This window comes from Ursus americanus, chromosome 17 (assembly GCF_024610735.1).
Source record: "Ursus americanus isolate L20-20 chromosome 17, mUrsAme1.1.p, whole genome shotgun sequence".
In the NCBI taxonomy this organism is placed as follows: Eukaryota; Metazoa; Chordata; class Mammalia; order Carnivora; family Ursidae; genus Ursus; species Ursus americanus.
The window spans coordinates 1,856,706-1,873,767 of NC_142143.1; the positions used below are offsets into that span (position 1 = coordinate 1,856,706).

Sequence of the window (17,062 nt, forward strand, 5' to 3'; positions counted from 1 at the left end):
CGGAGACACGCTCCCTGGAGACCTACCGCCTCACAGAAGTGCCGGGAAACCGAGGGTGGGGTCTTCGGAGGCGGCGTCTTCCCTTGTCCCTGCCCCGCCGGGCAGCCCTGAGTCCTCGTCCACACTGACGCCACCTGGGCCGGGCACCCCTTCCTGTCCGGCCCCAGCACCGCCAGCCAGGACGCCAGAGCACAGCACTGATGAATTTCAGGGGCGGTTTTTAAAGTCATCTTGAAAGAAGATGTCTGACAAATCTGCAGAGGACCCTACCTCCACGGAACGCAGCTCTTTTAAGTCTGCAAGTAGACAGGGCAGGACGGGGCACCCTCCTCTTCCTCAGGGCAGCCCTCTGCACGGGAACAGCCCCCCGCCGGGGAAGAAGCACACGGCGAGCAGTGATGCTGGAATGAACACGTGTGCACGCACAGGAGGGTCACAGACCCCGCACACGCAGACACATGCTCACACGGACACACGCACACACCTCTGGGCCGCCCGGGGGAGGAGTGGAGTGCGGCGGGTTCCTGCCCTCCCACGGGAACGCAAGTCACAGTGTGGGTGGGCAGAACCCAGAGAGCTTCCTGGAGGAGGGGCCTTCCCCTAAACTTCACAGTAGACTGAGCAAGACTCAAGCGTACGGCTGATCTCTCCTCCCCAAGTACAGTATTGCTCCAAAAGCAATTCACAGTAGAAGCCCACTCCTCATCCCCTCTCCAATCTGAGACTCATCATTGCTAAACGGAGGTTTGCTCTTAAATTTCACTGTGAAGCTATCGTCACAACTGGTAATTTTGTTCTCAAACATGAGAACTGCTGAACTTAGATGAAAGAAGCCGCTGGCGCCAGGGCTGTGGGAAGCCGAGGGTCTGGGGCCTGCAGCCGGCCATCCCAGCTCGGGCAGCCTGTCCCGGGGGCGCAGCTGGGCCCTCCTCGGCTCCCTCGGTGGCCCGTCCGGGTTAACACTGCAGTGCTCCCCGGAGCTTTCTGTCTCACCCCAGACACACACCTCAGCACAAACGGCACAACGGTGACCCAGTGAGAGCTCGGCAGGGACCTCTGTGCAGCTCCCAGCGCACCGGCCCCACCGCAGGATGGCACAGACATCGGCCTCCGGACACGGGGCTGAGCCAGGAGGGCTGACACTCCCTGTCCGCACACAGGAAAGCAGCCGGCCTGGCTCACAAAGCTGGGGGTGCAGAAGGGAGCTCAACACGGACCCTCTGACCTATCGGCCGATCTCCACTCCTCCCCGGAGGCCTCGGCACGGGTATGGATCAGCCCTGACAGTCCCAGGAGGGGCTCCCCTGACACCCCAAATGCTTCCCGCAGGCCCCCCAGCTTTCCTCCTGGCCACTGGCTCCCATCTGCTTCTGCGGGAGTGGCTGGCCACCCTCGAGTGTTCCTACCAAGCCCCTGACCAGGACAAAACGCATCCTGAGTTTGGAGCACCCCCCACACAGCCCCTCCCCCGAGCAAGCTGCCTGAGGGGCATGCAGGTTTCTCACCAAGCCACCCGCCACCCAGAACCTCTCGGGGGCCCAAGACGATGCTGGGGCATGTGGGTAAGTCTCCCCTAGCCCCCAGATTCCCTGTGGAATAATCTCTCTTCCAGTGGCCGGCTGTGTGCTTGGTCCATGGGCAGACAGGCCAGTGGGGGACGGTGACCATTCTCGGCCGGCACAGCCAGCTCTGCACCTGGGAGGTCGGAGGAGGCTCGGGGGCGGGGGTGCAGTGTGGGGGGCAGCCCACCCCTGGGTCACCCCAGTACAGACCCTCGGCTCCGCCCTGCCAGGGGAGGACTGGGAAGGGTCCCCCCACCATCCCTGCAGCAGCTCCCAAGATTCTGGGAGCCCTCCCTGCAGAGACACACGTGGGGACACGGGGAAAAGCCACGGCCCAGCAAGAAGGCCCAGGAACAACCTTGGCGTGCTCACTCTGTTCTCTGAGCCACGGGGTACAAATGATTTTTATTGCCCTGGGTGTGAGTTTCACCATTTCATACATTCTACCACAAATGCATGTTTTGTCATTAGAGGGAAAAACAGGAGCCCAGTGAAGTCACATCTCAGAGCGCTGTGACCGTCCATGCCATCTCCAGCCCAGAAGTTTCGGGGAGGCGTCCAGGGAGCCGGCCCTCCCTGTCCTTGGACACTGGCTCAGGCCCCTGCAGCACCAGCGCTGACCACCCTCCCCAAGGGGCCCTCGCTCCCGTGGCCCCAGGCCTGCACCCCCGTGGGAGAAATCCCCATTACCCTCATCAACTCTCAAATGCTCCCCCTGCGGCTCCCATGGGAGGTTAAGGACAGGCACCCGCTTTCCCAGGAAGGACTTCGTGACCCCACCTTCCTACAACCTCCTCGCTTGGGCACTAATAGGACAGGTCAGTTTCGCTTATGGCTGTAAAACAGCAGCAAGGGACCCTCACCAAGCCCCCTCGTGCTCCCTTCTGCCCGTTTTTCAGAAACTGTGATCCGATCTTAAGTTGGAAACAGTAAAGATGGTGTCTGGGCAGCGTCTCCTCGCTGTCAGGACCCAGGAGTCGGAGAGGCGCCCACCCCTCTCTCACGGGGTGGTCCGGGGTGTCCGCCGCAGCCCGGGCACGGGTCTCCCTCACCTGACGAGGCTGGGGCCTTGAACAAGGTTCCAGGTTGGACGATGTGCCCCCCGCTTGGCCCAGAAGGATGGTCAGAGGATTCTGCTGACAGCTGGGGATGGAGGGACCGGCCCCAGGGGCTCTCGCCATCCCCCAGAGCCCAGCCTTGCTGCAGAGCCTCCCGCCGGGCGGAGCCACAGCCGCAGCCAGAAGCACAGGCCGGGGGCTCACGGTGCTGCTCCACGGCCGCCCGCCAGGGGACCCCGGCCACGTCCCTTACCTTCCCCGAGCCTCCTTCACCCCAAAACGAGAGCAGAAGCATCTACCTGATGCCTGCCACAGGGATTCAAGGGGAAACGGACACGGGGTGCATGGTGCTTGCTCGAGACAGATCCACGAGGCCGTGGCTGAGGGGCACAGCCACGCCAGTGCACACCCTTCCATCCGTGGCCCACGTGGGCCACGGGAGCTTGACTGCACGGACGAGCCTGGTGCCAGGGCCCCCGCAGCCCCGATGCGGTGGGGCACCTGCCCCTTCAGGCCTCAGACCCAGCCTCTGTCACCAAAGCCCCACGTGTAGGAACTGCCAGGAATTTGAGAAGCACGAGGGCTTCGGTGGTGACCCTGGATTCCAAAACCAGGACAGCGCCCTATGTGCAACGGGTGTATGAGGAGTCCCAAAGGGGGAAGACTCTGGGCAGTCGGTCCTAGTCTGGGCTACTGCTGGAACTAAAAGACGTGGGGCTGACCACAAGGACCCCTATGGGCCTTGCATGTGCTGTTTCTTCCTGCACTTAGCGGATCAGACTTTGCTCCCACCAGGCAGGTAGCGACACCTGCTAGAGCTAGTCTCCCAAGTCAGGGTCACAGAGGGTGAGACCCTATCTCCACATTAGCCCCTGGTTAGCCAATCAGCATCAGAGCCTCATTCGTACTCAAGTGTAAATGACTGACATGGACTGTCCATCCACGCGAGCATGCTCTGACCTAGCAGATGCAGAAAGTATGACAATGGAGAGCCCCCAGTCCACACCCCTGCGAGGGTGACAGCCTAGTGTCCACATAAGGCCCACACCGCGTGGACATGGAGGGCTTAAATCTCCTCCTGAATGGAGACGGGATGCTCTCCTCGTGAGCTCACACGGCAGGAAGGCGGCACGGGCTCCCGCTGACACTCACCGATCTCAGTAACTGCTGGGCTAGAGGCCCTCAGGTCCAACGGCGGAGCCTTCGGGAGAGCTCGCAGGACCGCAGGCCAGCAGGAGCCCTCCCTGGACTCCCGGGTCAGCTCTCGAACTTTCCACAATGCGTCATCTGTGTCACAGGGAGAACGCACTGAGCCAGGAGCTGCGCCAGCGGAAATCCGACCCACAGAGGCTCTGGTTACCCCGAGTGCAGAGTCGCGTCCCTCCTGGTGGCACCAGCTCCTCCAGCCCTGTGGCCTCTTCCATGTCCGGCAGCCCCGAGAACGCCATGGTTTGTGGGGGTGTCTCGGGGGATGGGAGGCACTAAAGCTGAAGTTATGTCTACCCCATCCCCGCTTTGCAACGGTAAGAAATCCAAGACCAACATCACAGAAAAAGGTCCTTCTGCAGTCTACGTAAACCGGAGACCTTGGCGGCACTTTTCACCTCTGACCCGCAGACACGCTGGGGCCCTGCCTCCTTTCCCAGCCACATGGAGAGACACCAGGGGACTCCTGTCCCTGCACGCATCACCCCTTCGCTGCCCAGGCCCCGAGAGGCTCCTGAGGCTCAGATGAGACACAGGCCTGTGTTTGCTCTCAGGGTCCCTGTAGCCCGTGCAGCGGCTGCCCCTGGCGTGACCGTACTTCTGAACCAGCCCCAGATGGGGGTCACAGGAGCCCCGGGCCTGGCACAGGCCCTTCCTGCCACCGTGAGCGGGAGCCAGGGCACGTCCACCTCAGAGCCCACATCCCCACCGGGGAGCTGGCCTCACTGGGTCCCAGCCCCACGCGGCAGGACCAAGCGACACCCCCCCACACACACGGGTGGCCTGGTCTACCCCACGGAACTTTCTAGCTCACACATCTGCTCGATGGTGCCAAATCTTGCTCCTCTGTTTCTCTGAAGTGCCCCCGCCCCATCACTGGCCCCAAGAATAGAGAGAGCAAACCGGATCTCAGATTTGGGGGGCCACCCCCCGGCTGTGAATACAGTGAGGAAGGTTCCAGGCCTGGCCTGTGGAGTGCGGGAAGCCTCTTCCCCGAGGGGTCCAGGCCCCCGTCAGCACACTCACCTCCCCGTACCCTCCAGGCCACGGTAGGTGATGCTGGCGTGCTGAGTGGACAAAGGTGCCCCCGGCTCTGGGGGTCCCAGCCACTTCCCAGGGTGCAACAGATGGAAACCATCTGAGCCCCGAGAGCGTGACCGTGAGGAGCGTCCTGCCGATCTCCATGACCGCGGCCTCCGACACGCGGCGAGCACATCTTCACCGGCTCGTGGGCATCGGGGCTGGAGGCCCCCGGCCCCCGGTCGGGGCTTCACGTGCCTGCCATCTTTAGGAAATGCTTCCCTTTCCACGTCGGAACCCCAAGATGAGGATGGACGCAAAGAACCAAACGCCGACCAGCACCGGATCGGCAAATGCATTTCTATGAACAACACACCAATTCTGACGACAGCGACATTGGAGAGGCTCGCGGTCTGTAAGGCGGCAACGACCCGTGTCTCACAAAACGGCCTTGAAAAGCCACCGGCCGCCCACCTACCTCCAATGTCCCAGGCGCTTTCCAAGGTAAGCTCCGCTCTTAGTTTGGGGAGCTCCCGTCCCACATCGGTGGTGCTCAGAAAACGTGGGGGCTTCACTAACAGCCTGCTCCCGAGTCTGGGTCTGGAGAACTTTGCGTGGAGTCTGTGTGGTGTGGCCGACGGGACAGCGGGGTTCCTGGCACCCCGGGCGCTAGGCCACGTTCTCATGACACCAATGACACGTTCAACCAGATGCCACCCCGGCCGGTTCTCCGGGTGACCCTCCCGGGGGAGCTGGGAGCTCCAGGTCGTGATGGGTCTCCCCACACAGAGCATTCCTCCAAGCAGCAGAGCCCCCCCCAAAGAAGCCGGTGACGAAGGAAAACACAGTGAGTGCATGGAAGCCCACAGAAGGCCCTGCATGGCTCCCGTGGCCCACATGCTTCCCCCACTGCCATGCAAAGCCGAGGAGCATAAATTAGCACCAATTAATTAACACGAGTCCTACACAAGCCGTTAATGGTATTTAGCTCTATCTGGGGAGGTGCTCTCAGGTAATGGATACTACGGGGGAAAAATAACTTAAAAATAGAGCCGAAGTGCTTTTTTGAAAGAGAGGCCACTCGTGTGAGTCCAACGGCATTTAAGACAGCTTCCAAGGGATTAGCATCTTAACGGAAAAAATCGCACTGCGAAAGCGCTCGACTGAGCTGCTCAAACCCCCCCACGGAACCCCAAAGCTTCGAGGTTACGGGAGTGCTTACACCAACTTTCCTTCACATTCCATCAACCCATCCAATCAGGTGCTGCAAAGACGGCAAACGCATTTCTCCCCGACTCTGCCCTGACTGTCCACAGGAGACGGCGGACCTCGGCACACAGCTCTGAGCCACCTGGTCTCCTGCCAGGCCGACCAAGCCAGGAGGACCCCGCCAGCCTGTGCCATCCAAAGGGCTTTCAAAGCCAGTAAGCGAACTCGAGACGGGGTCGGCCCGCTGCTCCTGAACTCGCAAGCAAACCACAGAAGCGAGGGCGTGAGAAATCAGCCCTCACGGCGGTCAGCAAGGACACGGGGGAGCCCCTGTGCGGCATGGACAGGGCCCCTCCGCCTTGAAGTTCAAGACGGGAAGACAAGGTAGGTGGGACTGGGTGGGATCCACTGGGGGAAGGGCTACCCCTAAAAGTTCAGAGCCTGCTTACCCCACCCACATCCCTGCAGCCTCTCGGAAGACCATTCTGGAGCTGTCAGCCCCTGCAATGCCGTGCTGGGGCCCAGCGTGCCCGGAGCGTAGGGGGACCCGCCGTCGTCCTGCCCTGCAGAGCCCACGAGGTGGCCAGCAGCACTGCTCCCACGGCCGAGCACACCGGCTTGGGAGCCAGCACGGGAGCTGAGGCAAGACGGGGCAGCCTCGTCCTCCTGTTCACGCCTACTGCTCCAGGGCAGAGAAAGGAGGCCCTCCAGACTCCCCTGCTCTGTCTGGGTTCCCGTTGCCCCGTCCAGGGCCACGACATCACCCCACCCTAGGGACACCACTCCCAGTGTGCAGGCCCACGAACCAGTCAGGACCCGCTGGCCACCGGTTAGATTCACCAGGGCCTGTGGGGCCTCCCAGCGCAGCAGTGAGTGTTCACCTGCACCTCCGACCTGAGAAAGGCATCAGAACCCTGCCTGCCTCGCGACCTTCCCGCCCCGGATGCCTCCTGCACCCCCAGGTGATCCTCTCAGGGGCAAAAAGAGGGGGTCAGCAGAGCTCAGTCCTCCACGAAGCAGCCGTGTGCACCTGTACCCCACGTCTGCTCCCACCTCTCCCTGGGCATCCCAGGCACCCCTTCCCTGGAGAGACGCCTGGACCAGAGGGCACTCAGAAGGCAAACAGAGGTGCCGGACCCCTTTCTATTCTATCGGCATCCGCGGAGCACTTTGAGCTGCAGGAGCTCGTATCAAGGGCGGTGGGTGTGAGCCCGAGTGCAGACAGTGCACAGAGAACGGCAAGGTGACCGGGCTGGGGGTCTGCTCACTGCTGGTGCAGGAGCCAGGCCCGGGCATACAGGAGGCCACGCGTGCTCCTCAGCACTGCTCCTGGAGCTGGGTCCTGCAGGGGAGGGGAGGGGAGGGAGAGCACCGGGGAGAAGGCAGAGCGGCCCAGGCAGGGGTGCCCCAGGCTCACAACCCAGGGTCGCAGTGGCCGGGTCATCTGGCGGGTGGGGGCAAGGACGGGGTGTGGCCTAGAGGGGCCGGCAGGGGAGGTGGGGACCAAATATCCCGGAGGGCCTGACTGGCTGGTCTGGAGCCGGGGAGCCCTAGGCGGAGGCCATGGGGTCAGAGTGACCGTGTGCCCTAAGGAAGGAGCTTTGGCAGCCAGTGGGACAAGACGGTGAGTCCAGACCCTCTACGCTGTGCCCCTGCCAGGACTCCAAGCATGTGTCCTCGTTTCTCCTACGCCCAGCACCAGCCGCCCCTTGGGCGGTACTGTAGGACCCAGATGCATCCCCTGGCGTCCCCCAGTCCGGTCTGTAAGGGGGGAGCCCCAAGGCGGCTGTGGCAGGTTGTACTCTGATACGGGGGGACGTCAGCCAGGCCAGGGACCAAAGGAAGGTGGGACCCAGCTCCCGGGGAGCGTTACTACAAGCCGCATCCCGGGTGACTCACTTCCCAATTAGCCACCTCGTTATGGGAAGAGCCTGTCATGCCTGCTAAGTGGCAACGAATGTTTTGACAAGGTTGACGCCCCAGCTCAGCCAGGGCGGAAGTGGGCACAGGGCTGGTCCTGGGCTCCCCTCGGCGTGAAGGGTCCCCGCACACCCACCCCGTGTGCTCGGGGATGCGGGACATCGGGTCCCCGATGTGCAGCGAGCGCTCTCTGCACCAGGTGACCCGAGTGACCCAGCCCTTGTTTGAAAGCGCACTGGAGCTGTTTGTCCAGCAATGGCCCTACTTCATTATGTGAACCACAAGTGAAATCCCACTGGTCCTCCAGCCACAGAGCTGAAGCCGAAAGCAAACAGCCCCTGTAATGTGCTGTTGGGGCCGGGGGGGCCAGGGCCCAGGTGAGCCTGCCCTGCAATCTTCGGCCTCCAAGTGTGACCCCGTGGCCCTGGGGACTCAGCTCGGCTCCTACGTGATAAATCCCCCACCCGGCACAGTGATGAGCAGCGTGAGCTCCGGGAGGGAAACTGAGGCCCCAAAAGGGGAGCTATAGGATGTGTCTGTGTTGTTTGTAGACACGTATGTGCACACAGCTGTGTGTACAAACACAGACACAGCACAGAGCGGTGGGGCAGGGGGAGTGGCCGGTATGGGGAGAGGGGGGCCTCCAGTCACTCCATCGCCCACTCCTGATGGGCCACACCTGTGGATCCTGTCTCGCAGGTCCAGAACATCTTTAGGAAGAGCCAACCTCGACCCTTCCTTGTCTACCAACTAGGGGGTCTCCCGGGATGGCTGACGGGGCAGGGGGCCAGCCACAGGTTTGGCTCAGGATACGCTCGGTCTGAGGGGGACAAGTGATGGGCACGCTGGGTCTGGGGGCTGCAGGGAAGCGCACACAGGTGTGTGTGTGTTTGCAGGAGTGCTGTCTGATACACCGGAATGCACATCTTCGCGGGGCTGCACCCACGTGAACAGAGCACACCGTGCATGTGAGCTAAGGGACTTCTCCGGGGCCACCTCATAGACAGTGGGGGGACTAGGCGGGGAGGGCTTATTTTCACCCTGAAAAGAAGGGAGGAAGAGTGTCGGGAAGATGGCGCTGGAAATGCTGACGTCCCGAGTCACACGGGCATCCTGGTGGGTGGTGGGTCTGCTTGCTCCTCCAGTGCGGGCCCGCTGACGCCCGGCGCCACTCTCCCTGCAGAGGGCTCCTGGGTGAAGCGACAGGGTAACAGAAAGGGCACGCTGGGGCCCCACCAGGGTAGCCGCCTCCGGCTTCCCCCAGAAGGACTGAAATTAAGGCATTTCTAGGCAGCCAGAGGTCCTGCCAGTGACAGAACATTCTGGAGGGAAAAGCACTTATGAAATTTGTTCCGCTGAGCTCTAGACAGAAATCTCTGAATCATGCCCAGGGACTGGCCCGTCCCTGGGAAAGGCGTGGTCATTAAGTAAGTGGGTCGATGTCGGGGAGGGTGGATGGGCTCCCCTGCCACGGCAGGATCAGCAGTGTGTCTACTGCTCCAAACGGCGTCATCCCCATCAGCAGCACAGCGACACGTGGAGAAGTTACAACGCAGACAACAGACTGCGCAGCGCCTGAACCCCGCGCCGGCTCTCAGCTCTGGAAAACAGACGCGCGGGGAAACTGCGGAGACACCTCCTCTCCAGGCAGACAGCCTTTCCAACAGTCTGGGCTCGGCTGGGAAGGGCCGGGAAGTGCGGCTGAGCAGAGAGGAGAAGTGGGGCCGGTGCACCTGCCGGACGGCGCGGGGCGGAACCCCCTCCCAGCCCGCGGCGCGGAGCCCGGCACCCCCGTCTTCCCGCACAAGCCAGGCCACCCAGCGCAGGCGGGTTGACTGGGGACCCACGAACTGGAGCAGGGGTCCTGGCCTGCGGGGGAGGGCCGGGGTGCTACCCGCCACCCCCGTGTCCGCAGGGCTGACCCGCACGCACAGGGCAAGGGGCAAGCGCCCCAGCAGCGGAAGGGCTGCTGGAGCCTGCAAAGCCGGAGCCAAGCGAGGGAGGGTCACGCGAGCGCTTCTGGCGACGGGCAGCCTACCGGGACCTTCACAGAGGACAGAGCGCTTCGTCAGGGTTCCGCGGTCTCCCCCCTTCCCCCTTCCAAATCCGTGTGATCGCTTCTAACACTTGAGGAACACATCGATTTTCAGACGTCTCCCCAGCCCCGCCCCCAGCCTTTGACCACACCTCCAGGCCTTCAACTCCGCCCCCGCCCTTCGGCCCCGCCCCCAGGCACTTGGCCACGCCCCAGGCCTCGGTGCCGCCCGGTTCAGGGAGCCGGGATCAAAGAGTTTGCCCCAAGATTCAGGCAGCCAGTCCCCTAGTGGCCACGAGTCCAGAGCTCAGCCTAAAACAGGAGGAAGTGAGCACGCGGGTGAACGCGCGCTGCACGGGAGAGGGGGGTGAGGCCCTGTGTCCAAGGCAGGCTGCCTGGAGGAGGAGGCTCTCTCGCACTGGGCCAGCTCAGGATTGCCGCGGGCTTTCAGCAGCACTGCGCGGTGTTACTGTTCGAAGGGACCTGGCCGGCAGTGAGTGGAACCTAGCAGTGAACTAGACAGACCGGGCCGCGCAGGTGTGAGCACGCACACCCCGCCCTCCCAGGAAGGGAGGCCCCACGATGGAGGCCTCTGGGCTGGACTCTGCCAGGCCAGGGCAGAGGGATGGACAGCCCACCGTGAAGGGAAGGTCCAGCCTTGGGAGGCCCGGAGTGACCTGAGCAGGGGGTCGAGTGCTCACCAGTGGGCAGGAGAGGAGGCACAGAGCTTCCACTCAATGGGCAGCCCCAGGTGGGGTCTCTGGGCAGCCAGCCTGGAGGCACAGGCACCACCGAGGACAATGCTGATGTGTCTAGGAGGGGCTGAGGTCACGGCAGCGAAGGCAGACCTGGAGGACAGCAAGACGCACTGGGGAGAAAGACCGTACATGTGGGCTAGGCGTGCGGACCGCCGATGCAGAGGCCCTGCTGACAGCTGGGCAGGAAAGAGAAGACTGCGGGGTAGAAGGGGGACTCGGGGCCAGACCCTGGGCTGCAGCCTGCCACCCTGACAGGCTCCCACCATTCCGAGGTTGGGACTGGCCGCGACCAGAGAGGGTGATGGTCCCACCACGACGGTGTGCCTGGCCCAGGCTGCATGTCCCCTTCGGCGCTCCCTCTGCTTCGTGCTGGCCGTCCCGCCCCCGGTGGAATGCAGGCCGGGGGGGGGGGGGGGCACCAGCACAGTCACCTCTCCGTTCCAGGGGCCCTAAGGCCCAGTTACCTGAAGCCACTGGAGCCCGAGTCCCCCGCCTCACACAGATGCCTGGGGCCTCACTCAACAGGTGCGGAAGGACAGCCGGTGCCGAGGCGGGGACCCCAGGACTTCCCTCCAGGCGGAGGCAGGAGACCGCCAGGGACGGAAGGCGGCAGCCCTGGGGATGAGCGCTCTCTCCCAGGGAGACTCGCCGAGCGGCAGCAGCCCACCAGGCCCAGGCGGCCATTCTCCGGGAGCCGCCGGCGTGGAGCGGGGCCAGGGCCTCCCCAGAGCCGGAGGCGCAGGGCCTTCCGCAGGAGTCCTGCTCGCCTAGCTGGAGACACAAGTGCTCGCACACGCGATCCTGGCAGCCATTTTCCTAAGTGCTGGCGACAAAGCCTCCGGAGCCCTCCGCGACGTTTGCCAGGGTGGACACACAACAGTCACCCAGATCTGCGGCCAGCTGCTCGCCGTTTCTGGAAAGCCCAGCCATCCAGCCAGCCCGTGCTGCCCGCCCAGAGGTTCAGTTCGCGCTCCTGGGCCGGGTCTGGAAAGCCAGAGTGGGCCCGAGTATGAAAGGCGGCAGCCTCCCCTACGAGAGCTGGCGGCTCTCCGTGGGGCTCTGGGGGGCCTCCAGGGCTGAGCGAAGCCCTGCAGAAGCCACGGGGCTCTGGGGGAGGCCTGGCGCCCCCAAACTCCAGCTCTGAGGGTCTGCGCATGGCGAGCAAGGCATTTAGAAAGGGACACCACCAGATTCCGTTAGCCTTGGGACAGCCAGGGACAGCCCCCCGCCCCAAATGACAGCTGGCAAGTGCACGGGCCCTCGCCTCCCTGCAGCTCCCCCCACAAGCAGGAGACCCGCATCCAGGTCCCCCTTTCACTCTCCCCCCCATCCTCGGCGTCACCCACGGCGCTCCGGCGCTCCGGGTGGCAGGTGGCATTCTGTGGAGGTCATTAACTCCAGAGCACCGCATTTTAATGCAGAAAGGAGCCCTTCTCTATGGGCGCAGCTGCGAAGCTATATAAAGAAATGGGGATTTTAATGTTTTGCTTTTCTTCCCTTTTCTAGTGCCACATTATCATAACATTTCCCTATAATTACGCCCATAAAAGTCACCTGAAAATACTTCATGCCACAAAAGTTGATCTACACACGTCATTCCATGGATGTCGAGTGGCGAGTCCCAGGCAGGATCCTCCAGGATGGGATTCAGCCAGGAGCCGGGTGCCGAGCAGACCCGGCAAGCCTGCGGTGGGATGCAGCCCCCTTTTGGGGATCTGCTGTCCTCTGTCCTCACTGGCAAGAGAGATGCTGGAGACGGTCCTGGAAGGCTGTGGGCTGCCTGTTCCCCAACGCCGCTCCCCAGGACCCTTCCCCCAGGGGTCTGTGCCCAGGAGCGCCCAGCTCAGCTAATACAAACCCCACAAACAGAGGTGACTGTGTTTATGAAGTTGAAAGAAACCAACACCACATCCTCTCCAGCCAGAAATTCATCAGATACAAACACACGGGAGAAAAGAAAAACAAAACAAAACAAAAACAAAGAGCCCGAGATGAGAGAGAAACCTCTGCATGGCATCACTTCATTAAGCCCAGTATTTTCGAATTTACCTCTCCAAGAACTCCAGAAATAAAATTTGAATAGCAGGAAAGCAGCATATTCTAATCTCTCCTAACTATGCAATAAATTCTATTTATAAAGAAAATGCAGCAGCAGAGAGCCCATGCTCGGTTAGTACTCTAATGGATCAAAAACAATTCAGAAGTTGTTGGTAACTTCCCATCGAGGGAAGTGAGATTTAACTCAAAGCAGCCGAGGGTGTGAGATTTAACTCAAAGCTACAAGTCCATTTCGATGGGATCAATTGGGGAAAAAATTCGATGTCAGAAATATTTACATGCCAGGAATGTCTGTCCGCCAAGCCCTTCCCAGTGGGGACAGCACAGAGCTCTCCACCTTTGGACTAAATACTGCACACAAGTGTCCAAGTCAAGGCCTGGTGTCCCACGACATCCCACCAGCTCATCGTGTTCTCCATCCCCCTCACTAGCGGGGGAGCCCCGGTGCTGTAAGCCAGCGAGGAAAGACGACCACATTCTCAGCAACGGGCACCCCGACACAGTCCCGCACCTCTGGCGGTCCCAGAGCAGCCCCAACTCCTTCTGAGAACCACATCCATCCACGCCAAGCCCTCTGCTCCTGATAGGCCAAGGGCCGACGGCACACACCAGCTCCTTCTAAGACACAAAGAAAGAGGTCTGTCCTTCTAAGAGACACAATGAAGGAGTTCCAACTTTCTCCTCCAAGCTCATCACCCCCAAACCAGCCCTGCTGTCAACAGAATGTCCACAGACCACCAAGTGTGCGTCTTGGAGAAAGCCATCGGGGACCCCCCTTCCTCTTTCTGCTTTCCCTGGCAATCCTTCCCCAATGGGAGAAAAATGACAAGACTGTGTCACTATAGCAACGAACCTAATTGGTGGACTGCAGGTCTCTCTCCAGCCAGAGGGTGGAGCCCATCTCCTTAACTATGAGTCTTAGCTGACTGGGCCCCGAGCAGAACATCCCCTAACTGAAAACCAGGCCAAGAAATAATCCAGTTTTCCTTACGCCGCGCCAGAAAGTGAACACCTTACGTGCTGCAGAGAAATGCTCAGATTTAATAGGGAGGATAATTGAATCCTGTATGATACGTATCAGTTTCCCTAATTAATATGATACAGATATATCTGCTCCATAACACAAAAACATTTGGGCTAATAAAAATCCTGACTGATAACAAAACCAATTTACAAACAAGGATGCTAACTATTCTTATTCATCCCAGATATATTGGAAAAGAGGACGGAAATCATAAGAACTGTTTCATTTGCATTTTATTTGCTTTATCAATTCTAAAAAAAAAGTGTTTTCTTTTTTCTGCAGGACTGCTGTTCCACGCTATAAATTATTATTATGTCTATTTTGTATTTTAGTAAAATGTTTTAATTTCTCCAAGTGCATTTCCGGTGAAATGGGGTGTGTCTGAAAACGGCTTATCTTATTGTCAATTATTCCATTACATGGAAATGGCAACAACCACGAAAATGTGGTTAACCCAAGCTTTCATTATTAATGATTTCAGCTCTTCCGAATAAGGCATTTTACCAAATGTCCTTGTCCTGGTGGAAGATTTGTTTCCAGAACACCAGGGAGGCTGCTAAGGATGGGCTGAGTGCGGGGGTGAGGATCTCGGGTTGCATGGTCTGTCTGGACAGCTGGCAGCTGGGTGGCTGCTCTCTGACCCCAGAGGGACCTGGAGCAGGTAGCAGTCCTGGGAGGGTGAAGGTGTGGGGGTGCAGGTGGTGGGGAGTGCAGTGGGCAGACCCTGTAAGCACTGATGAGCTGGGAGCCGGGGAGGCCCGGGCTGGCACTGGGGCTGTGGAGCGTGCAAACCACCGCCAAGGTGTCCTATACTTAACCATTAGTGGTTGCTCTTTTTCTCATCCAAAGGGCTGCTTCCCCACCCAGCTGCTGTCCTGGATTCTCATCTGGGACCCAAGGACCCTGTCGCCAGCACTGGCCAGGGACAGCAGCCCCGGGGGATGCTCAGGGAGCTAGTCCCCTTCCCAGCGCTGCTGACTGAGCCCCCCGCCCCATGCCACCAGGAAGAGCGTTCAAATGGCACCCAGGCGGTACCGAGACTTTATCTATCAGTGCTTTGCACATCACCAAGGAACCCTGTGAATGCCGCTGGAGGGCTGAGATGGCCGCGAGGAGCCCGGGGAACCGCCGGGACCATCGCTCCAAGCCCCGGCCCCCAGCCCCCTGCACCCGGCCCCGCAAGTGCTGGCGGTGCCCGCTGGGCAGCTCGGGTCACGACCCCGCTGGGGGCCTTCCCGCCAGGCATCCCCTCCCCGCGCGGGGCGCCAGCCGTCGCCTGCAATTGTAGGCAATGCACAACGGGGCTGAAAGAAGTAGGGCCATGCCTGCTCCGGCACCAGTCTCCCTCGCGGTTCCGGCGGGCTGGGCTGTCCCAGGACTCCGCGACCGCACGGCCGCCCGGGTCTCCGTGGTCCACTGTGGTCTCGTTCTGGAGGCAGCGGAGGGTTCAGACTGAGAGCGGGGAGGCCAGGACTTCGAGGTGGTGGCGCGGGAGCCAGGCGCGGCACTGGCCTCTTTTTTTTTTTTTTTTTTTTTTAAGAATCCATATTTTTCCATCACCTCCCGCGCCCATGGCAGTTCTCCATGACAGGTGTTCCTCAGCGCCCGTCCTCTCCTCCCGCTAGGATGGGAAGGGACCAGGAGCCTGTGCCAGGCGGCCGGCCGGGGAACCGACCAGCCCGCGCCATCCCAGCCCCCGAGCCCGTGCCCAGGACGCTGGCCACTCCCCGCCACCCTGGCGGGCTGCGACCGTGCGCCCGGAGCACTGACCACCCACCCCCACCGCAGCCCGAGGCTGCACCCGGGACTCCGACCGGCCCTCCTTCACCCAGCACCCCCCCCCCCCGCTCACCCCAATCGCCCCCGAGCCTGTCCCCATCCCCGGTCCCCCGCACCCACCCCAGCCCCGAACCCGCGGCCCCACGCCAGACCAGCTGGGTCAGCGGCTCAGGTCCTCGGACACGACTCCAGAAATGCCCGCGGCGGCGGCGGCGGCGGGCCCTCTCCACATACCCCACCCCTCACTTCTTTTTTTTAAGAAAGCGCCTGGCGAGTCTGCTTCCCCGGCAGGCAGAGGCTACAACCACGCGTCCGAGCCCGAGCCCCGCTCCCGCCGGAGGCACCCCGCTCCGGCGCGGCCGCCGCGTCGCCCCGCGTCCCCGGCGGGAGTGTCGCCAGCGGAAAGCGCTGGGCAGGGCGCTCCCCCGACATCCCCAGCGGTGCGGCCCGCCGGCCCCGGACCTGCCTCTGCCTCCGGAGCGCGCGGCTCGCCTCGGCCCGCCGGCCTGGGCCGGGAGCGGCGGCAACAGCACACCGGGCAGCCCGGGGCATCGCCGCGCCACCGGGGCCTGGCTCCCGGGCCCTGCCCCGGAGTCGGGGCGGGAGGCTCGGCGGCGGCGCCCGCTTCCGAAGTGCCCGAGCGCCGGGAGCCCGGGCGGCCCCTCTCCCTCCTGGCCCAGCGGGAAGCGGCGGGACCCGGGGACGGCGCGCCGCGAGCTGGCAACTCCGCACCGACTCCTGGCGGCCGCCGGGGCCGGGGCCCGGGGTGGGGGAGGGCCCGGGGCCGGGGCCGGAGGGCCGTGCGGGAGCCCGGGCCGCGCGGTACTCACTGCAGTAGGCGATGAGCAGGCTGGCCAGGATCATGAACGCCCAAAAAGTTGAGGACATGCTGGGCAGGGCGGTCGCATCTTGCCGGCTGCTGGTCCTGGGCGATGGCGCCATTGAAGCCGCGGCGCCCGCGCGGGGGGCAGCAGCGCGTCTCAGCAGCCGGCCCTGCCCGCGCCCCCGCGCCGGCCTCCACGTGCGGGCCCCGCGCGCGCCATCCTCCGCCGCCGCCGCCGCCGCCGCCGCCACCGCCGCGCCCGGGCTCCGGCCCACTGCGCCCCGCGCCGGCCCGCCCCGCGCCGCGCCCGTGCCCGAGCTCGCGCCCGCGCCCGCGCCCGCCGAGCCCGGGGACGGCGGCCCCGCGGCTCTGGGCGTCGCTGCGCGCCCGGGCTCGGCGCGCCCGGCCACCAATGGGAGGGGCGCGCCCGGTGCGCGCTCCCGACGCCGCGGGGTCCCGGCGCGGTCCCCGGGACTGGCGGGGGAAGCAGGCGGAGGGGACGCCGCGCCCAAGCCGCGCCTCTGGATGGCGACAGAGACGGCCGGGCGCGCCCGCTGCCTGGGCACCACGCGGGGAGGACAGGCCTGGCCAGAACGAAGTTTGTGGACTT

The 17,062-nt window shown here is 62.7% G+C and overlaps 1 protein-coding gene across 1 annotated transcript in view; it reads right to left on the bottom strand.

Annotated features, from left to right (window-relative positions):
- Positions 1–16,614, bottom strand: part of TAFA5 (TAFA chemokine like family member 5) — a 190,837-nt gene extending 174,223 nt beyond the window's left edge. The window contains exon 1 of the mRNA XM_087868606.1: positions 16,460–16,614. Coding sequence (XP_087724732.1) covers positions 16,460–16,571 — 112 coding nt within the window. The 5' untranslated portion in view covers positions 16,572–16,614. The remainder of the gene's footprint in view (positions 1–16,459) is intronic.
- Positions 16,615–17,062: the final 448 nt, after the last annotated feature.